A 22,445-nucleotide genomic window follows, 5' to 3' on the forward strand; every position below is an offset into this window, starting at 1 on the left:
GGCACGAATGCGTCCTCCAAACTAATAGCCGAACTGTGTCGCCTCCTCCACATACGGACACTCCGGATGTCTGTTTACCATCCTCAGACCGATGGCCTGGTGGAACGCTTCAATGGCGCTCTAAAATCTATGCTACGGAAGTTCGTGGAGGAGGACCCCTCGCATTGGGATGCCCTGTTGCCAGCCTGGCTGTTCGCCATACGAGAGGTGCCCCAGGCCTCGACGGGGTTCTCACCCTTTGAACTCTTGTACGGGAGGCAGCCCAGGGGGATCTTGGACCTTCTGAAGGAGGAGTGGGAAGCCCAGGAGACGCGAGTTCTTGGGACTACCCAATATGTGTTACACCTCCGCGAACGGCTCCAAACGCTAGGGGCCTTTGCCCGGAAGAACCTGATACAGGCCCAAGCGGGCCAAGAACGTCTCTACAACCACGGGACTAGAGGAAGGAGTTTCGGCCCAGGCGACCAGGTGCTGCTTTTGTTGCCCTCGGCAGAGTCAAAACTTCTGGCCAAGTGGCAGGACCCCTACGAGGTAGTCCGACGAGTGGGGCCGGTCGACTACGAGGTCAAAGTACCGGGGCGACGGAAGGAGACACGTATATACCATGTGAATCTCCTGAAGGCCTGGAAGACCAGGGAAGCCCTGTTTATTGGCCCGTCCACCCCAGAATCAGAACTCGGACCCCTGGTGGGAGATACACCCAATCCAAGGCTGGTGACGCTTGGGTCAGGCTTCACCCCCAGAGAGCGAGAACAACTACAACGACTAGTGGGGAAATTCCCGGAAGTTTTATCCTCCCGCCCCGGATGAACGACGCTGATGAGTCATCATATCACCACCAACTCCGGTCAAAAGGTGAGAGACAACCACCGGCCATTACCCAGGAAAATGTGGGACACGGTCCGGCAAGAACTAGAGACAATGCTGGAGATGGGGGTCGTGGAGGAATTGACGAGTGAGTGGCGCAGCCCTATCGTCTTAGTCCCGAAACCCTATGGGACAACCCGGTTTTGCATAGACTTCAGAAAGGTCAACACCATCTCCCGCTTCGATGCACACCCAATGCCGAGGGTAGACGAATTGCTGGAACGGCTCGGGAGAGCAAGATATTTCTCAACCATAGATCTAACTAAGGGATACTGGCAGATCCCCCTCACACCAAACTCCCGGGAGAAGATGGCCTTCCCTACACCCTTTGGCCTCTTCCAATTTGTAACGATGCCGTTTGGCCTACACGGAGCCGCCGCTACCTTTCAGCGCATGATGAATAAGGTCCTACTCCCCCACGACCAGTATGCGGCAGCATATATAGATGACATCGTGGTCTACAGCCACAACTGGGAGGACCACCTACACCATCTGGCGGGGGTGTTACAAGCCCTCAGAAAGGGCTGGCCTCATGGCTAACCCGGCAAAGTGCCACCTTGGACAAGAAGAGGTAACCTACCTGGGATACACGGTGGGAGGGGGGAAGTTAACACCCCTAATTAGCAAGGTGCAAGCACTCAAAGAGGTACCCGTCCCCAAGACAAAGAAACAAGTACGCCAGTTTTTGGGACTAGCCGGCTATTATCGCCGTTTCGTTCCGGATTTCGCATCCATAGCCGCCCCCCTGTTGGATCTGACTAAAAACTCTCAGCCTCGACAGGTTCAGTGGTCCGAACAATGCGAGAAAGCCTTTAAAACACTAAAGGAACGGCTCACACGGGAACCTGTCCTACGACACCCAGACTTCCAGAAGGAATTTATACTGCAAACTGATGCATCGGAAGAAGGCTTGGGGGCAGTGCTATCACAAGAAGTAGACGGGGAGGAACACCCAGTGCTATACCTGAGTCGTAAACTGTTCCCTCGGGAACAACATTATTCGACAATAGAGAAAGAGGCTCTGGCGGTACGATGGGCCATCGACGCCCTGCGTTATTACCTGCTGGGGAATAACTTTAAGTTGATCATGGATCATGCCCCCCTATGGTGGATACACAGTATGAAGCAAACCCCAGGATTATGCGGTGGTACCTCTCCCTCCAACTCTACGACTTCCGGGTGTTCCATTGCCCTGGTAAGGCCCACGCTAATGCGGATTTCTTCTCCAGGCAAGGGGAGAGGGGGGAGGGGGCGGACCAACCCGGGGGATCCTTCTTAAGCGGGGGGTATGTGACGGGGCAGCCCTGCCCCGCACTAGCCCTGGCAGCGCCAGACAAGTAGCTCTGTCAGCGGAAGTCCCGCCCCGCTCGTACTGGGCATGCTCCAAATGCTCAGTGAGTATAAAAGGAGGGAACTCAGCGCAGTCTGGGCGGGTGGCTGAAGGGGAAGGACCTAACCAGGCAGCTCCTGCAGAGAACCAACCTACGCTCTTGGAGCTGCTCAGAACGGAGGCTTTTTCAGGCCAGTCCAAATAAGGCCGGCTCCAGGCACCAGCCGAGCAAGCGGCCGCACTGCAGATTTTTTTGTTTTTTTGTTTTTTTTGCTTGGGGTGGCCAAAAAGCCAGAGCCGGCCCTGGGCACGAACCCCTACCAGGGGAGGAACCAGGGGAGGTGATGAACCCGGAGACCTGCGGAGGACCCTGGGATTCATGGGCAACCCCAACTCCCAAGCCGGTAGGAACCGACCCGGGGGGGGGGGGGTGATGGACTGGTACCTTGCCCTCGGTAAGCCTCAGCGTGTTTCCGTAGGACCACCCCCCGCTGAGCCAGCAGTAAGGTCCCACTGCCCTGTGACAAAGGGTGTAAACCGTCACACTGATCCATGAGAGAAACTTCCCTCTTATCCAGTGACTCCTTATTTTGCTTAAGAGCCTTTGGTGAGAGACCCTGTCAAAGCTTTCTGAAAGGCCAAGTACAGCATATCCACTGGATCAACCTGGTCCACCTGCGTGTTGATTCCCTCAAAGAATTCTAATAGATTGGTGAGGCATTATTTCCCTTTACAAAAGCTGTGTTCATCTATCTGTCTGATAATTTTGTCTATCTACTATCTACTACAGTTTCGACCAATTTGCCTGGTACTGAAGTTAGGCTTACCAGCCAGGATCACTTCTGGAGCCTTTTTTTTATAAAAATTGGCATCATATTAGCTATCTGCCAGTCATCTGGTACAGAAGCTGATTTAAAGATAGTTTACATACCACAGTTAGTAGTTCTGCAATTTCATAGTTGAGTTCCTTCAGAACGTCGGGCTGAATACCATCTGGTTGTGGTGACTTGTTACTGTTTAATATATTAATTTGTTCCAAAGCCTCCTGTATTGACACCTCAATTTGGGACAGTTCCTCAGATATGTCACCTGAAAAGAATGGTTCAAGTGTGGGACTCTCCCTCACATCCTCTGCATGAAAACAAATGCAAAGAATTAATTTTGCTTCCTCATAATACCACAAAATCAAGCCGAGGGAGCAGTGGGGCTGGGTTTCATGGGTCCTAGATAAGCAGTTGCCAGCAGGCTGCCAGGTGGAGAGTTAGAGTGTGGCTGCTCCCATGAATGCTGTTCACCCACATTCAAGACCCATGGGTCATGACTGGTATCCTCAGTGTGAGAGGGTACCAGGACATCATCTGGAGGGAGGGACCCAACTATGGGACTGGTTCCCTTTACTTCCTCTTGATCTTCTCCCTCCTCCACAGCACAGAGGCTGTCAGACTGGGGTTAGGACTACTCTATTGTGTCCTGGAAAGTCTTCTCTATGTACCACTCTGTCTGCCTTAGCTCCTCCAGTTCAGCCACTCTGGTATCAAGAGCCCATACTCAGTCTCTAAGGGCCAGGAGTTGCTTGCACTGAATGCATGCATACACCACCTGCCCACAAGGCAGGTAATCATATGTGCTGCATTCAGTGCAATAAACTGGGTAGCCCCCACTTTGCTGCTGGACTTCTGCCTGCATTATTTTTATTCTTGCAGAAGTTCTGTTGTTGTTGTTTGGTTGGTTGGTTTTGTTTGTAGTTGTTTTGTTTTTTGAGGGTGGTGAGGTGTCTATTGACCTACATTTAGTGAATGTTTGTTAGGAGTATCTAGCTGTCACACTCCCTCTCTAAACTCCCTCACAAAACTCCCCCATTTCCTGCTTCTGTCCACTAGCTCCTCTGGTCCCTTAAACCTCTGTTCTCCTTGAGTTAGTCCAGTCCCCTTGCCAAGGGATCCTAAAGGGATTAGGGATCAAAGGACAACAGGCTAGGGCCTTGTTAGGAAGCTCTCAACCTTGTCTTGCAGGTCTCTAGGCTCAGCAATAAAGGATGATTGATTATAGTTGAACATTTATTATCCCAGCATGTTAATAGTAAAAGCCTGTACCAGTAGGTAGCCTCATAACCTCACAGCACACACACAAAAATCACTTAGCTCTTATTTCTCTGATTCTATGTTGTTAACTAGCTATTCTCACTATCACACAACATGAAGAAATCCCTCCAGGTAATACATCTCCTTTCACTTAAAGAGGTGTATGGGGATTCCAGTGCCAATGCACAATTAACTGTTTTTACTCCCATGTTCTATAATGATACTGACCTCCTTTGTAAAGTGCTTTGAGATCTACTGATGAAAAGTCCTACACAAGAGCTAGGTATTAGTATTATAAAGACATTTTGGCCATTTAATGTGCTCTAAAAAGAATAATATTTTATAAAATAATTTCTTTGCTTCTAAACTAGGATGCCGACTGATGTGCTCATAAAAGATTAGAGAGCTTAATCTGAAGGCCCTTTGACTTCTGTGGACCTATCAAGTTAACGTAATAAGTCTATATGATAATATTGGTAGCTGGCTCTGTTAAGCAAAGTTGATTGTGACCTTAGGTCCTCTCTAGCTTCAACCAGCAGACTCCTGAATTTATTCTTGACTTGCAGCATGTGTGTATAAGAAAGAAACAGTATCCTGGTGGTCTACTCAGGCAGCCCATTTAAAACAGGCATGATTTCCACACCCATTATCCAGCTCTGACAGCAGGGGAAGGTGGCACCCGCTTTGTCCAGGAAAGAACAGGGAAAGGCAGCATCAGCTAAAGTCTGCGAGATCAGTTGTACTGATGAACGCTGAAGAAGGCTGATGAGCGGTAAATTGCCATTTTTGATTCTTGTCGCCTTCATCAGCTGCTCCATATTAAGTGGCAAGACAAGATCAGCAATGAACCCAGTAACCACTTTCATCAGCACTGGTTTGGCATTGGCAGCTTTCTTGGTACAGACATATCATTATGATGGAAGATCAATGAATTATGAAGCATGTATGCCAAGGAATGCCACTATACAATGGGTGATCACGTGATCAGAGACAGCCTCAATGGTACAATCGGATTGACAATGACAGACATAGACTGAACATCCAGCCAGAAAGTCATAAAGACCTAGCCAGCGAGGTGGCGCTCAGTCTGCAAGGAGGCTACACGTCTTTGGAATGTGCCTTGAGGATGATGAGAAGAAACAGCAACTATGAGAAAGTGAGTCAAGGCAAAGGAACAATTGTAGGTAAGGCTAAACGTGAGTTTATGCTATTGCTGCTGTTAAAACCTTAGCCATTGATATTGCTATATCCAGTCCCCGGTATAGGGGATACTAGATAGGGAACGAATGCAGAACTGACAAATAGATAGCATAGGTTTAGTAAAAGCACTGTCCAAGACTGAATACAATATTTAAAGTCAGGGTATGCCATCAGTTTATGTTGACAAATATTTCTAGTATTAACCTCTCTATCTTTCTTATTACAACCAAACATTTTGTTTGCTTTCCTGACCAACCCTGGCCATTGAGTTATTTTTGTTAATTGCGCTGTGACGGGTTGGATCACAGAAACCCCCTTGGGAGCTGCCACCTGATGTGCCAAGACTACCCCTGCTTCTGTTTTCCCTGCCAGCTCAGGACTCCAGCCCCCTGTCTTGCTGAGCGAGACACTCCAGTCTGGCTCCAACACAGACCCAGGGTCCGAATCACTTGTCCCAAAGCTACAAGTTTACCCAAAAACAGCTCACAGGAGTGTGCTTGTCTTTCGCACTCAGATGCCCAACTCCCAATGGGGTCTAAACCCAGATAAATCCGTTTTACCCTGTATAAAGCTTATGCAGGGCAAACTCATAAATTGTTCGCCCTCTATAACACTGATAGAGAGATATGCACAGCTGTTTGCTCCCCCAGGTATTAATACATACGCTGAGTAAATTACTAAATAAAAAGTGATTTTATTAAATACAGACAGTAGGATTTAAGTGGTTCACAGTAGTAACAGACAGAACAAAGTAAGTCACAAGCAAAATAAAATAAAATGCGCAAATCTATGCCTAATCAAACTAAATACAGATAATCTCACCCTCAGAGATGCTTCAGTAAGTTTTTCTCAGACTGGACACCTTCCAGGCCTGGGCACAATTCTTTCCCCTGGTACAGCTCTTGTTCCAGCTTACGTGTTAGCTAGGGGCTTCTCCATGATGGCTCCTCTCCCCTCTCTGTTCTCTTCCACCCCTTTATATATCTTTTGCATAAGGCGGGAATCCTTTGTCCCTCTGGGTTTCCACCCCCCCTCACTGGAAAAGCACCAGGTTAAAGATGGATTCCAGTTCAGGTGACATGATCACATGTCACTGCAAGACTTCATTACTCACTTGCCAGCACACACATATACAGGAAGACTCAAAGGTAAATACAGCCATCTGCAGACAATGGGAGTCATCAAGATTCCAAACCATCCTTAATGGCCCACACTCTACATAATTACAATAGGCCCTCAGAGTTATGTTTTATATTTCTAGTTTTAGATACAAGAGTGGTACATTGATACAAATCAGATTATCATACTCAGTAGATTATAAACTTTGTAATGATACCTTACAAGAGACCTTTTGCATGAAGCATATCCCAGTTACATTATATCACTTATTACCGTATTTTCTCTAAATCTATCCCAGTTACATTATATTGACTTATTATTATATTTTTATAAAACCATGTAGACTGCACAACGTCACATGCGCTTTCCACAAATAAATTTAGGAACCTGACTCGCAATGGTTTTACTGCTTGTATGAATTGCACTGAACTCAGAAGAGTTATACCAGCTTAAACCTGAGCGAAGAATAATGCCCTAGGCTTGTTGTTTTTTCAAACCTTGCACAAGTACTGTAGTTCAAGTTGTCCCTTCCAACATGCATTACTTGACTCTTGCCTATGCTGAATTTCATCTCTTGTCACGTCGTCCGATCACCTAGCTTTGTCAGGTCCACACAATTCTCTAAATTGGGATGTTCTTCACAAATCCCTCAGTTTGACTGAACTAGATTATATTGACTAACCTGCTGTTTCCGCATATCTCCAATGCTAACCTCTCTGTTCAAGAGAAGTAGTGCTAAAGTAGTGATGCCATTTTACTATTTGCTAAATGCTTCTGGGCACTATCAATTGTTTCAATAACAACAATGTTCAGAATTAGAGTCTCTTCTTCAGTTTGGACCCTTTGCAGCACTCTGGCAGTGGAAAAGGGCCAGAAAGCTGCTGGATATCTCTACGTGGCTCTTACGCTATTTCCCTGCATCCCCCAGCATAGGGAGCATGTCAAGTGTAGGACATGCTGTGTCCTTGGCTGGCCAATGGTCCCTTGAAGTAGTTACCAGCCTGTGTACTTAGTTTGGAGCGCTCTCCAGCCCCAGAACCAGGGAATTTCAGCTAGCTCCTCTGCAAACCTTCCCACCCTCTGCTGTGTTGAGCAGATATTGGACATAATAGGGAATCTGGACCATAGAGATGGTGAACCAATAAGTCTCCACTATGTCACCTAGCAGTTTGGTGTGGCAGTCACTTAGGAAGGAGCCTGTGAGAGGGGAAACTTCAGTCAGTGGAGTCTGAAATCTGTGTTCAGTAGAAATACGCCATCTGTTACTGAAGCCTGATGTAAGGCCGAAGAGACTCAAGCCGTATGTGTATAGCGAGTGGGAGGGAAAATGAAAAGCGGTTAGTTCTGAACTTTTTTGAAGATTCCAAAATGAAAAGTAGCAAGTAGAACTTTATCACTGGCGAGAGAGAAAAAGCTTGGAAAGGATGGTGGTAAAGAGGGCCTGAACAGGTGTTTGAAATCCAGCCACCAGCATCATCTCAGTCATCTCATAGTGAGGTGACAGCCTACTTGGAATGGCCTGGTACTCGCCCTCTAGTGGCTAAGAAAAAGAAAGCACTCACATGTGTGTGGCTTCTCTGTAAAGAAAAGAATAGTCAAGAGTCTCCATAGTGAAATGTTGTGGACCTTCGAAAACAGAAGCCAGCAAGTTGTCCTCTCCCACAAGCCCAAGTGCTAAGAATATGATATTGCAAAGCCTGACTTTTCCTCCCACTGTACTGTTCTAATGCTGTTCAGCAGTAGGCTGAACAATGAGTCATCTGTCACTAGATGGGGTTAAAGTCATTTCCGTTTCTGTTGCCATGGGAAAGTCAATGTCCCAGAGATTTGTCCTTTCTCCCACTCAATCACGTAGGAGTAGAAAGCCCAAAACTCAACAGAGCGAACCAATTTTTTTCCCTTATAAACAAACTTCTATGGCCTGATAGCACAGTCGGTCCGTTCCAAGAATCATCCCATTAATAATGTCATTCCCCTTGGGTTGCAAAACATCTAGAAGCAGAGTTTAAGTAAATATTTGAATGAAGACAATTTGAAACATTTAGAGTAGCTTAATTTTCTTACTCATGGGGGTGTATGCTGCTTAGCTTCCTGCGTGTGTATTCAAGGTAGTGGCAATGCACAGGGATGCAAATCAACACTTTCAAAAACTAAAACTAAATATTTATTAAGTTAATGTGCATTAAAGTAGCATGGTTATTAACAGTCAGAATGTAGATAATAACATGAGACAGGAGTGTGGAAGCTGCTGAAAATACTATTTAAAACCTTTGCTAACGTATATTTCATATGAGTAGCAGCCTAGCAGCACCTAGTGTTGATCATGGATATAGCTGATAACGTTATCAAAACACCATATGAAAAGTCTGATTAGCCATACACACTGGGGCCTGGTTCTTCTCTCACTGACACCACTGAAAATCAGTCAGACCAGTGTAAAATTGCTGTATCGGGGCCTTAGAACCTCCTCCTACTAGAGTTTCATAGTGTACCATCTTTTCAAGCTCAGTGCCTTTGTTAGCCTATGAATCTTTACAGAACTGCACTTACCTGCACATATTCAGTCTATCTAGCTCATTCTGAGAGCTATTGCTGCTCCATTTACATTGCCAGGTGTACAGACCTAAATGTTCAAACCCAACCGAGCTCTGTAGTGACCCAAACTAGTTACCACCTGCATTACAATTAAGAGGCTGATTGCTAATGGACAGCTAACCACATTACTGAAAACACCATAGAAATTAACACAAGTTATGCCCTTGGTGACAATCTCAGCTAGAAAAGTAAAGGATAGGAAGGCCACCATAGAAGTAGCCTCTTGAAAGCAGGGCAGAGACATGTTGATGGGGCATATGGGAGAAGCTTGCTATGTCACTGTTTCTCCTGTACTATTCTGTGAACAAACAGATGACTTAGGCCTGGTCTCTACACAAACTTGCATCTGTTCTTGCTAAAGAAGTGGTTTTAAATAAGTTTAGTCAAACTGGCGAAAACCCTGCAAAGACACGTATCGCCGTTTTAAAAGTACTTTATAGTGATTTAGCTTAAGTCACTTCCTTGTCCCGGGCTAAATTGTCACAAGCCTCTCAAACCTTAATGTGTGTCTGTGCAGGATTTTGCACCCATTGAACTAAATTGTTTTTTAAATGAATTTAAGTTAAACTGGTGCAACTTTCTCATGTAGACAAGCCTTCATATCACCAGTGCTGTCATTTTGGTACCCAGAAGAAGTACTAAATTAAAAAGAGAAACCGCTGCTCCATTAGGTTATGGCCACTATTGCATAGATTCTGCTCCATAATTACTAGTACATCTCCAGTACAATAACATCCTCTGGGTTTCTCAAAACAAATCCATGAATGGTTCCCTTCCTAATCTAACTCCATCCCTCACACAGTATGAGAGGGAACAGATTTGTATCATGTTACATGCATTAATATGTAGGCATCTGGGTAGGAAGTAGAACTGAGTGTACAAAATGCTGTTACATGTATTTTGTTGTGGGCACACTTTTATTAAAGACAAAGGCCTGGATCATTGTTTATTCCCTACGGACTCTCCCAAAGGGTGAGGTGGGGGGGCAAAAGGGCCAGGAAAATCTGTGAGTTTCAGGTCTATAAGGAGAAGCCACAGTGTGCACAGGGGGCCTAGCTATTGAAATCCACCACCCCCAGGGACCTGCATGAAAGTGATGAGTGGAGGCAGAGGCCTCCATGTTGCCCCCGGCTCCCTGCCGCTGATAGCAGAGCTCCTAAAGGTGCTGACTCCCTCATAACTGCAGAATAGAAGCTGCAGAAAGGACATTGCAGGAGTTATACTGCTTGGTTTTCACACTGTGCTGTTATCTGCTCTTTTACTGACATGCCAGGTTGTTGCTTTAACCTCCAGATAAAAGATTCAGTAAAAGTCAAAGCATGACTCAGACCAAGGACTAAATTCTTTGTACGCTACTGTGCAAAGGTCCCTCTTCATCAGGGAATGAAATACAACTCTGATTACCACATAACAGCAAGAAAATATGGAATGTTAACCATTCCGGTCATGAGAAAGGCATTACAGAGCGTATTGGAAACATGCAGCCAAAAAGGAGATCAGAGCTGTGATTTGTTATTAAGACATTCACACTAGATGGGAAGCACTAAGTAACATTAAGCTGTTAGGCTCTCTTTCTTCACTCTACATGCAGGAAATTACATTTTAAAGTAGTGTATGATCTTTCTAAGTCTTTAAAGGGATCACGCACTATGAGCATCTGGCATGCTTATGTTGTCATTCAAGACCATGAAGTCATCTTGCAACTTGCATTCCTAATAGAGCCAATAATGTATAATTTTCCATGTGTCACTTTATTGACTTGCTAATAGAACAGAGATTAAAGGTAATCTAAGAGAAGATAGACTGTGCATATTTAACAAAATTACAAGGCCTGCTAATTTTAATTTAATTAAATTGGAGTTTGGATAATATTTTATAAAGAAAGTCAATGTTGTAAGAATAAATATACTTTTTATATCTTATGGTGACAACCCATAGATCAATTAAGAAAGAACCCCAGACTTATCCAGTGAAATTAACATTGTGAAATCCATCAAAGACAACATTCAAAGTTAAGGTTGATGTTCTACCTTCGTGTCCCGCTTTACTGAGTTATTGCAGCTCCTATTAATCCTGAACATAAGAACATAAGAACAGCCATACTGGATCAGACCATAGGTCAATCTAGCCCAGTACCCTGTCTTCGGACAGTGGCCAATGCCTGGTGCCCCAGAGGGAATGAACAGAACAGGTAATCATCAAGTGATCCATCCCCTGTCGCCCATTCCCAGCTTCTGGCAAACAGAGGCTAGGGACACCATTCCTGCCCATCCTGCCTAATAGCCATTGATGGACCTATCCTCCACCCATTTATCTAGTTCTTTTTTGAACACTGTTATAGTCTTGGCCTTCACTACATCCTCTGGCAAGGAGTTCCACAGGTTGACTATGCATTGTGTGAAAAAATACTTCCTTTTATTTCTTTTAAATCTGCTGTCTATTAATTTCATTTGGTGAACCCTAGTTCTTGTGTTATGAGAAGGAGTAAATAACACTTCCTTATTTACTTTCTTTACACCAGTCATGATTTTATAGATTTCTATCATATCCCCCCTTAATCATCTATTTTCCAAGCTGAAAAGTCCCAGTCTTATTAATCTCTCCTCATATGGCAGATGCTCCATACCCCTAATCATTTCTGTTGCCCTTTTCTGAACTTTTTCCAATTCCAAGATATCTTTTTCAAGATGGGGCGACCACATCTGCATGCAGTATTCAAGATGTGAGCATACCATGGATTTGTATAGAGGCAATATGATATTTTCTGTCTTATTATCTAGCCCTTTCTTAATGATTCCCAACATTCTGTTCAGTTTTTTGACAGCCCCTGCACATTGAGTGGATGTTTTCAGAGAACTATTCACAATGACTCCAAGATCTCTTTCTTGAGTGGTAACAGCTAATTTAGACCCCATCATTTTATATGCATAGTTTGGATTATGTTTTCCAATGTGCATTACTTTGCATTTATCAACATTGAATTTCATCTGCCATTTTGTTGCTCAGTCACCCAGTTTTGAGAGATCCTTTTGTAGCTCTTTGCAGTCTGCGTGAGACTTAACTATCTTGAGTAGTTGTATCATCTGCAAATTTTGCCACCTCATTGTTTACTTCTAAGGTCATCTGGTTTCTGGGGTTAAATGTCTACAACCCATTGCATTAAAGATTGCGTCCCATGCCACCTTGACTTTCCAGGACTAGATTCTCTAGCCTGTTTGCACAACTTCAGCCATGACAACTAGAATCTTGTCACATCTTGCTAGCTCAGAATTCTCCCAACCTGGGGAAGTCCTAAGCTGGCATAAAACTAGCATAGCACCCCCTCCTCTTCCTAGTCCTAGGGGACATAAGTGGCAAGAAGAGAGCTGGATCTCTGTTTGTTACCAGCTGGTGTATATTAGAGCAGCCAGGGCCAACATAATGCCAGCCTGAGAATCAGGGAGCCACATCTGGATGTTTTGCAGCCCTTCTGACCTCTGCTGGGCCCATTGGACACAGTAGTGAACCTGAACTTGCAGTCAGTTCTTGTCACAAATAAACTACAGGTAGAGATGTGTCCACTCACTCAGGAGGGCTGGAAAATAGTTCCCTTCCGACTCTATGTAATAGCATTGCCATCTCAGATGCCATCCTAACTGAAGCATCATATAACCATGGCAACTCTCCAGGGGCTGCATGTTTGAAATGAGTTCTGCTGTTTTCAGTATTGTGCAGTTGTGACTCAGAAGTTATGTGTGATAATGTGCATCAAATATAATGACTTAAGTTCTTTCAATCAAAATATTTGCCGTTGCAGGTACAGGAGCAACTGGGGAACCTGTTCAGTAAACAGTGTTGTTTTTGTGGTAATCACTAGTCCTGCTCCGACTGCAGTCAATGGCCGTTTTGTCCCTGAGTTCAGTGACAGCAGGAACAGGCCCCAGAATCTTCCCAGGCCCCTCTTCTGTCCCATGCTTGGAGTTGAACTTATCTGTTTTTGGAGGGATGATCGAAAGTTAACAACATGAATTGCACAGTGCACTTGATTTTAAAACAGAAACAAGCAAAACTCCCAGTGACAATCTCCTGACACAAATTTTATTTTATAAATAACTATTGCTAGGGGTGAGCATGGTCACATGCAGAGACATATGCATCTGTGTTCTGCATATGCTGACCTATAGGACACAAAGGATATCGGGTTCAGTCTTGGCTCTAATAGACTAGTCAGAATTGGAAACAATGACTATAGTGCCGTCAGCAAATTTCTGGCTCTCCACAGACTAGGAAGTGGTCGCTCCTCATGGGAAGACAGATGAAGAAGTAATTCAGAATCACTAGATGGGTTTTTCTGCAGCTGAAAGTGGACGGGGATTTATTCTTTTAAAGAAAGCCATTTTATGTTATTGGGCACATTAGGAGCCTTTTTGATGGCTTGTAGGATCACTTTAAGTTAACTAGAATAATGTTTTGTCATGGTAGGTACACAATCTGCATGCGTCATGACTACAGTCTCTAAGAAACTTCTGTTTATAATGAAACGTCTTTGACTAGGCTTTAGTTACTAATCCTTGATGTGAATCAAGCAGAGGGCGAGAGAGAGAGAGAGAGAGACTCACAATGAAAACAAAGAGCCTGTATGAGGGTACCGGAGGGACACTTATTACCTTTGGGATTATAAGCATTTTCTCTGGAATTTTTGCTTTCTTTCCTGTTTTTTCTTATAAGCCTTGGTTTGCTGGCTGGAGCATTCGAATCGCCTGTCCCATCTGGAATGGAACTTTGGTAGGCCACAACAAAAATGTTAGCAGGGAAAAGGTATTAGAGAAGTTACTGAAATTCTAAGAAAAGTCAACCATGTCTGAATTTGTTTCCTATTAATATAAACTCTTTAAAAAGAAGTACTTGGAGTATTCAACATTAAATTAAATACAGGAGCTCCCTGCAACTCCTTGATAAGATTTAACTTTGCAGTAAATATTAACATATTGATTGTTTCAGGATATTTGCCTCTCACAATTTTTCTTTGCTAGCAAAAACGAAACTCTACAACTCGGGGCCAAATCTGGATTTCACCAGTGTCAATGTGAAGTAACATGACTGGAGATATACTCGTGCAAGTGATAGTAGAATTTGGCTCCTCTCTCACACTGATTAGCTGCTCTTAGGTTCATGTCCTTTAGTTTCAGCAGAAGCCTGTTTATGTTTTAGGTTTCAAACTATGCCTGAAGATGAATACAAGTGCATCAAGTTTTTGAGTTAAAAATTATGCAGCCCCATGAAATCTCTATAATAGTTTAAGACTCAAATTCTTCTCTGACTTACACCTAGTGCATCCTCACTGATGTCAGCTCATTGCAGGGGGGTGTATGTTATAGGACAGAATTTTGTAACAAAGAGACTGCAGCCTGTAAAGGGTTACAGGTTCCAGGCTGGCCCCATTGCTGCTTGGGTGGAGTGTAAAAGGAAGGGGAAGCTGGGTCAAAAGGAGAATTAAAGGGTGTCCTTCCTTCTTTCCTACTAGCTGGTGCCGCCAGTATGGGGAGCCTCTGGGGAATTATTGCCCAGTGATTTTCAGTTGATCTGCTTTCGGTTTTGTGATTGTTTGGATGATAATCCAGCCCTGAGGAAAGGGCTTTAAAAGGATGGGGGCTTGGAGTTTTCCTTCAGTTCCCTGGCTCGTGAAACCACCCACCAGATTCTACCTTCATTTATTAGAAAAGAGGCATCAATAGATGCTCAATTAAAAATCCTTTACTTTGAGCGCCTTGGATTGCTGATGTTTTTGAGAGTTACTGATGTCCTGCAGATGTTAGGATCCAAATAATAAATTACATTAAAATAATATGCCAGAACTGATTGAATTATGTTCTATGATCCTCATCCTATCCCTTCCACCAGTGTTTAATTGCTGTTTTGGGTATCGCTCTACTTAAAACATTGCTGTTGATAGGATTAGGGTGTTTCTAACATCATCGTTTGTTTAGGGATGATGTTGTGTCCACTTCCTCTACTGCTAAAGTCTTCCTTCACTTGATACATTCCACAAAGAGATGTGGACAAACATGGAGTGGGTTTGATTTAGCAAAATGAAAATACGGCTGGTACAGCCATAAATCCCATTTTATCCAAGCCACTAAATTTAAACTTCCAGCTTTGCCTCAGCTCTGATTCCACAGCCCCTTGAACTAAGGAAAAACTATGCTGTTTCATCAGTTTTTAAGCAGAACTTTAAATTGCCTTCAAGAGGGAGGTCAGCTTAAAACTGGATGGAAGACTCTGGCCCCAAGTCCTGAACCTGGTAATGCCATTGCTAATTTAGTGAACAAATAAGTTGTTACATGTATGAGCAGATTTGTTTGCACTGTGATGGCCAAGATACCATATCATGGTCACCTGGATCACCTGGATCGATCGGTCTTCAGCTGTCGTTAAGACTGCGCCGATCACAACACGTCCGCCATTCCTCTCGCATTCTTGCCTTTCTTCTCCACGTTCGTCCAAAACGTTTTACAATGTCATCTTCCCACCTTCTTGGAGGCCGACCAGGTGGTCTCTTCTGTTCGTGTGGGTACCACTCAGTAATGATTGCGGTCCACCTATTGTCCGTGAACCGTGCTATGTGGCCCGCCCATCATATCTTATTATATCTGCTTTCCACAACAATATCTTTCATACCACTGAGTTCTCTAATCGTTTCATTTGGGATACAATCCAGAAGGGAAATTCCCAACATAGCTCGTTCCACTGCCTTTCAGCTACCGACAGCCGCTGTTCTCTCTTCGTCAGTGCCCACGTTTCACTGCCATACAGCATGGCTGGCAGCACTGTTGAATTGAAGATATTTGTACGTGTGGTCTTGTCGATTTTTCCTTTGAGGATGTCCTTGATGGAATTAAACGCACACCATCCTGCCCGAATCCTTCGCGAGAGTTCTCCGTTCATGTCTTGGCGCATATCATGGTAATAGAAAGAATTCTCCATATTGCTTATGTTTGGCCCTGCCCATTGATCCAGCACCATTCATCCTAAAGTACAAAGACAGACAGTGGGTGCTAAGTAGAGCTGGCTAAAACTCGGAATTTCTGGTTTGCAGGAATTTTCAACTTTTTGAAATTTGGTTTTGTTCCAAGTGTGAATGAAACCAATTTATTTATTTATTTATTTATTTCATGTGAACCAGAAATTCCAACAAAGGTTTGGTTTGGAAACACCAGCACAGGCAATGAAATACACTCCATGGGCCCTTGCAGTTGCTAAAAGAGCAGCAGTGAAACTGACAAGAATCATGTCAGCTTCGCAAGCTGCTGCCAGGACTTCCAAAGTCTGTGGCTTCTGGGCAGCCCCACCACAGGGTCTGCCCTAGGGCTTCCAAACTCCTGGGCCAACTGGCTCCCCAGTCTGCCTGGCTCTTGGGGCAGTTCACTCACCAGGCTGCGGGAGTCAGGCAATCAGCTGGCCCAGGGGGTTGGATGCCCTAGGGCCCCTGGCCCAGAGAAGCCCACGTGGTGGGGCAGCCTCTGAGCCACAGACACGAGAAGCCCGTTCCAGGACTTCCATTCTCCCAGCTGTGCTGTAGAGAGAGCCTGGAAGGCTTGAGAGCCCCATCCTGAGCCCCACAATGACTGGGATATGGTGTATTAGGGGGTATTTCTGTGCAAACCACCATTTTTAGATTTTCCAGGCAGCAGTTCCAAGCCTGGTGGCAGTTGTTACAGGACATCCCAGGCACTCCACCATGGTGAGGGGCCAGTTTGGTAGGATGTGCTGAGACTGGGGGTCACCCATCTCTACTTTAGCCTTGCACTTATGGCCAAGTCATGACCGAGTGGAAACAGAACTGTAATAGGCAGATTGGTTAAATGGACTAGGAAAGGCTGCTTGCAGGGGGTGAAGGTGAGAGACGGGGGCTGCTGGGAGGTGGTTTGATGCACAAAGATGATTGCGTAAGGGGGACGCAATAGACACACAGAGGTGCCTGAATGATAGGTAAGGGATGGTAACATGAAAGAGATTGGGTGCTGTGGGAGGGTCTGACAAAAGAGGTACATGGGGGCTGGGGAAAGTCATGGAAGTGTACCATTTTGGTGGGTTATGGGCATTTGGTAGGGGAGAATCAGGCCAGACTGGGTGCATGTGGAGCAGGGGATGGGGAAGGGAATTTGAGCTGATGGTGGTAAAAGGATGTTTCACTGATGGACAGCCCATAGAAAATTGTCTGGATGATGGGTCAAAGCAGGCTCATGCATTTGGTGCTCAGTGCACATGTATATGGGAAGAACGCAGAATGAGCACAAACACAGATTACACAGCACGGTAGGAGATCTGCCTCACCATTCTCTTTATCCATTGACTGTCTGGAGTCCAGGAGCAGGAGGCGGAGTGCATCGTGTTCAGTGGCCTCAGGCACTGACAGGGGATTCCAGAGGGAGAGGAATATGACTTTTTCCTTCTCCAGCACTAAACTAGATAATGGAAATGGTCTTGTAGATGTAGGAGCTGCAACCGGTGAACATGGTGTAAGACTGTAGTGCAATTGTTTCAGGCAGACACTGATGCACAGAAGCTGACCAGTCTCCTATCACTTAAAGGTTCATAGAATATCAGGGTTGGAAGGGACCTCAGGAGGTCATCTAGTCCAACCCCCTGCTCAAAGCAGGACCAATCCCCAGACAGATTTTTGCCCCAGACTCCTAAATGGCCCCCTCAAGGATTGAACTCACAACCCTGGGTTTAGCAGGCCAATGTTCAAACCACTGAGTTATCCCTCACCCCTGGTTGCCTTGCTTGTGTTGAAAGGCCTGCTAGGCAGGGCAGTACTCGGATCCCAGGATTCTGCAGCCTCCATATTTAGGTACGTACATGACCCCAGGCAGTGAATGGGGAGATAGGTGGCTAAGTGCCAACTACTTTAGTTCTGAACATTCTGCTAGGCGGCAGCCTGTTTAGGGAGTTTGGCTGTACAGTGCTGAGCAATGCCTTTAAAAACAGACCCTGAGTCAATGGAAAGAATCCCATTGGCTACATTGGATCAGATTAAGAATTAAGAAAAAAACAAATGGCAGTGCTTACAAAACTGCAATGTTATGGCATTTTAAACTTTGGGATAGAAAGTAACATTTCTTGCCAGAGTATTTAGAACGAACTGGAAACTGATCATCTACTAATTTAAATTATCTGCCTGGAGCTAAACCAGCATGATGTATAATCCCTCCCCTGCTTTTATCCATCTTCAATTTTTTCTTTGTTCCACCAACCACATGTGCATTAAGTGCAAATTGAACCCCTCTCAGTTGGCAAAGAAGATTGTGAAAGGGTTTGGCCCTCATCTTGTAGTGCAGCCTCAGTATTACAATTACTCTTAACAGGACCCTTATTTTGTAGCCTAATTTATTCTGGCTAGAACCCTGTAGGATCCCCTCCTTGTGGCTTTTCTTCTGATTAATTTAGCCAACAACCACTCATGACTCCAGATGTTTCTGCTTTCATCCATGAGAACTTTATGTTATGGTTATGCCAAGATTATAATTTCAGGCTCGGCCTCAGGAGAAGTATTTTCAGATTCCCTACATCAAAAATTTTAAATACAAAGTGCCATGGAAAATGAAAATCTAGGTCTTAAAACATTTATCATGCCAGAAATGGGAAACAAACCACAAGACCATATTGCTCAAGGTTCGGGGTTTTCAAACTTGTTAATACATTTGCCTCTATGTGAGCAATGAGAGCCCAAATTATGCTGTTTTCTGATCTTCTGGCCTTCAGATTCTTGTTTCAGACACATTTTCCTTTGGTGGTTCCATTCACCAACAATATATTATTAGGAGCAAAGATACAGGCAGATCCAAGATTCATGGGCTGGCAAAAAGTTGAGCACAGTGAGACAAATTCATTTCTGATATATTTAGCATAAAAGGAGTCATGCCTCCTTATCTTATACCTGTTGGGAATTCAGCATAGTAACCACACGTCTTCCTCATCCACTTCCTATTGATGAATTAGAGTATACTGGTTCTCCTAGCTTCAGTCAACCTTGTTAGCATACCCTTTGTGCAGTCAGACTATAGTCATTAAGGTTAACAACTCTCTATTGTCCACAATCTTATAGGTATGTGCTAAAATCCATCAGCCCATGGTGGATTCCACATGTACATAGAGGTATTCAATGATACAGTAATTTTCACAGTAACAACTTCATAATATCAACCAGAATTCATCGGTTGTACAGACAGAGTTCCCAAATCATCACCACCACATACAGTCAACCTCAGTCTAATTACTACCCTCAGTTACACCTGTGCCACCCTACTGGGTGTGATGCAGGTTTAATGCATATTAATGAAGGCAGAAATTGGCCCATCAGGTTGTGATAACAATTTAAATGTTTGCAAAGCATTTCAGAATTTAAACTATTACTAGCATTATGAAGTATTACGGGTGTAACTGTCTGTTTCCCCCATCCACAGGCTGTTATTGCTGGTGTACTTATCCTTTTGGCTGACAGAGGACAAACACAAAGATCACTTGTAAGCTTATGTCATTATTCAATATGATGTCAAATACAGCAGAGAAGTCAGGGGAACTGCAGAGTTAATCCAGATGATATATTCAAGAGGAAAAAGCATATTTTGCTACTAAAGCTGTGGATCAAATACACTATACAGGGCTTAAAGCAAATAAGCTTTAAACGTTCTACCAGCTTGGTGATTCTACTAGTTCCAGAGTTACTTCCTGTCTTTAAAATGGGGATTTTTGTTAGTATTCAAGTTTGGAAGTTAAGGCCGCCCACTGCAATTTACTTCTTTCTGTGATACATGACAAATGCAGAAATAAAATACATCTGCTCTAATTTATTCTAGTGTTTTTAGCAAAACTTGGTTTCACTGCATTCATCTTCCCTGTAGAGACGCCACATAATTTTTTATAGCAAGTGGCATATATGATATTTATTATGCTTATTTTCCCCTCCAATATGTTTCTTATTCTGGTCACATTAGGGTTTAGAATATAAAAGAAGTGAAGTAATAGGAAATCTCCCACCCTCTTTAGTTAAAGGTTTTTAATAAATTTTTTCCCTCTCATTAGTCAGAAGAGTAATAGTATGTTTCTGTCTCAATTTCAGTGGGAAGCAAGCTTCGCCTTTGGCATATTGAGCATCATGGGCTCCCCAATTCAATTTGCTGTTGCAATTGTCTCCATCCTGCTTGGTCCATACTGCTACTATTCATTTGCTGGGATTGCAGGGACTAACTATCTCGGTTATGCAGTTTTGTTCCCTTTTCCCTACGAGGAATTTATGTCTCTTTGCAAGGACCCACTGCACTACGAGTGGTACCATCTGATTCTACAAATACTAGACCTTTGCTCAAGTTTTGTCATGTTTTGTGCTTCTTTGGCTATTGTGATCAAGCTCACTGCAAGACTGCTCCAATTTGGACATTTAAATGTGAGTATTAATCATTATGGGGAAGGTGGATTACTGCCGGTAACACAGTAGCTGTGTCTACCAACTTCCTTTTACTTAGTGGAATGTCAAACCTGCTCAAGGGTAGGCCAGATCCTGAACTCACTCACACCAGATTTACACTTCAATAACTCAGCTGAAGAAAACAGAACTATTCCAGATTTACACCCATTCAAATGAGATAAATATGTGGCCCTGTGTATCCTTTGTGCCCTAATACTATTTCAGCTAAACAGGATATTCCTTTAGCATATGCAACAAGGGCCTGTGATATTAGGACCTGATCCAACACCCCCTGAAATCAAGTGTAGCTTTTTCTTTGACTTCAATGGGAGTCAAACCCTTGAAGCAGAAGCTCTTGAATTCGCTCCTCCTTTATGACTGTGAAATTCTGACTGGCTACAGTGTGGGGTATGGTTAAAAGCTATGCAGGCACAGACATGTTACCTGAACAGCAAGGCAAGGTGTCAAAAATCATCATCATTAAAGGTGTGTGATCCCTACTCTGTGTGCAGATTTATCAGGCACCGTCTCTGAAAAAGCATGGGAAGACTCAAGGCTAACGTACAGGCAGCACTAGGAGTCAAGGCCAAACTTCTTGGCAGTTAGGAACTGTCAAGGCTCAATCCCCACTCTGTCACTCTGAGTGCAGAAAGTGGGGGCCCACAAAGATTCTAAAAATTAATACTTGCCACTCCAGGCTTGTAGTAAACTCCCAAGATTACACTTTTCTCTGACCTTGGCCTGGTAAACGCTGCCACCACCCAAATGCAAAAAAAAAACCCAACCCTTGGACCCAGGAAGGAGCACTTGGGAATCCTCCCTGTGGGGTACCTTCGAGCCCTTTCACCCCCCACCCCTCCAGGGAAGAGCTGAGAAAAAAAACAAAGAAAATTAACTGTTGCCCCCAGCTAATCAAACAGCATATGCACAAACCTCTTAGGACACCAAAAATCCAATCCTGTTCTTAAAAAAACTAAATTTTATTAAAAACAAAAAGAAAGAAAATACATCTGGAACGTAGGCTTTTGCTAGATTTTAAAAGAGCAATTCCAAAAATCATGCACCCAAAATAGCTTTCTTGGGGGTTCAGCTTAAAGGTTACAAGCAAACAAAAGCATCTGGGGTTAGCACAGGGGAGATCCACAAGCCAAAATAAAAAATAAACCTGATTGTGTCTAACTAAAAATTCCCTATCTAAATAATTTCTTCTAGGTATGGAAGATGAATTTTCATACCTGGTTCATGCCTTACACAGCATTCCTGCTCCGTGTCTACTTCTCTGGAGAACAACAGACAAAGGGAAAGTTTCTTTCCCAATTTTAAAAAGTTCTACCCTTCCCATTGGCTCTTTTGGTCAGGTGCCCACTTCCTTTTCTTTTACCTGTGGGCTTGTTAACCCTTTCCAGGTAAAGCAAGCAGAGAACAGACACCAAGAGGGATTTTACAGCTAGCTGGGTGTTCATAAACAGGGCTACCCCCCCGTTCATTTATCACAGGAGCCATACCAAAATCCTACCCACACCTGTCAACTGTCTCCCCCATGAGACACACCACTTATTTCAAACCCAGATTTACCTCTGTTCCACTCAGATCTGGAATTATCTTACCATTGGTTCAGTTACATGATTGACATTAGAAAGTATAGCAAACGTTATGGTAATGAAAAGAAGCCCACATTGTTTCAAGCCTCCTCGATTGTTGTTTTTTCCTGTAACTGTCACTTGGAGCCAATCCCGCATCCAATGAAATAATCGCAAAATTCCTGTTGATTTCAGTGGATGCAGGATTGGGCCCCTTTTGGACATTT

At 44.0% G+C, this 22,445-nt stretch overlaps 1 protein-coding gene across 1 annotated transcript; it reads left to right on the forward strand.

Moving 5' to 3' along the window:
- Nucleotides 1-13,791: 13,791 nt before the first annotated feature.
- Nucleotides 13,792-20,668, forward strand: TMEM212 (transmembrane protein 212). The gene is made up of 3 exons (XM_024221220.1): nucleotides 13,792-13,989; nucleotides 19,638-19,697; nucleotides 20,294-20,668. The coding sequence occupies exons 1-3, from the start codon at nucleotides 13,792-13,794 to the stop codon at nucleotides 20,666-20,668; spliced, it is 633 nt and encodes a 210-aa protein (XP_024076988.1).
- The last annotated feature ends 1,777 nt before the right edge of the window (nucleotides 20,669-22,445 follow it).

The sequence above is a fragment of the Terrapene carolina genome, unplaced genomic scaffold (genome assembly GCF_002925995.2).
Source record: "Terrapene carolina triunguis isolate 2854851 unplaced genomic scaffold, T_m_triunguis-2.0 Scaffold88, whole genome shotgun sequence".
NCBI lineage: Eukaryota > Metazoa > Chordata > Testudines > Emydidae > Terrapene > Terrapene triunguis.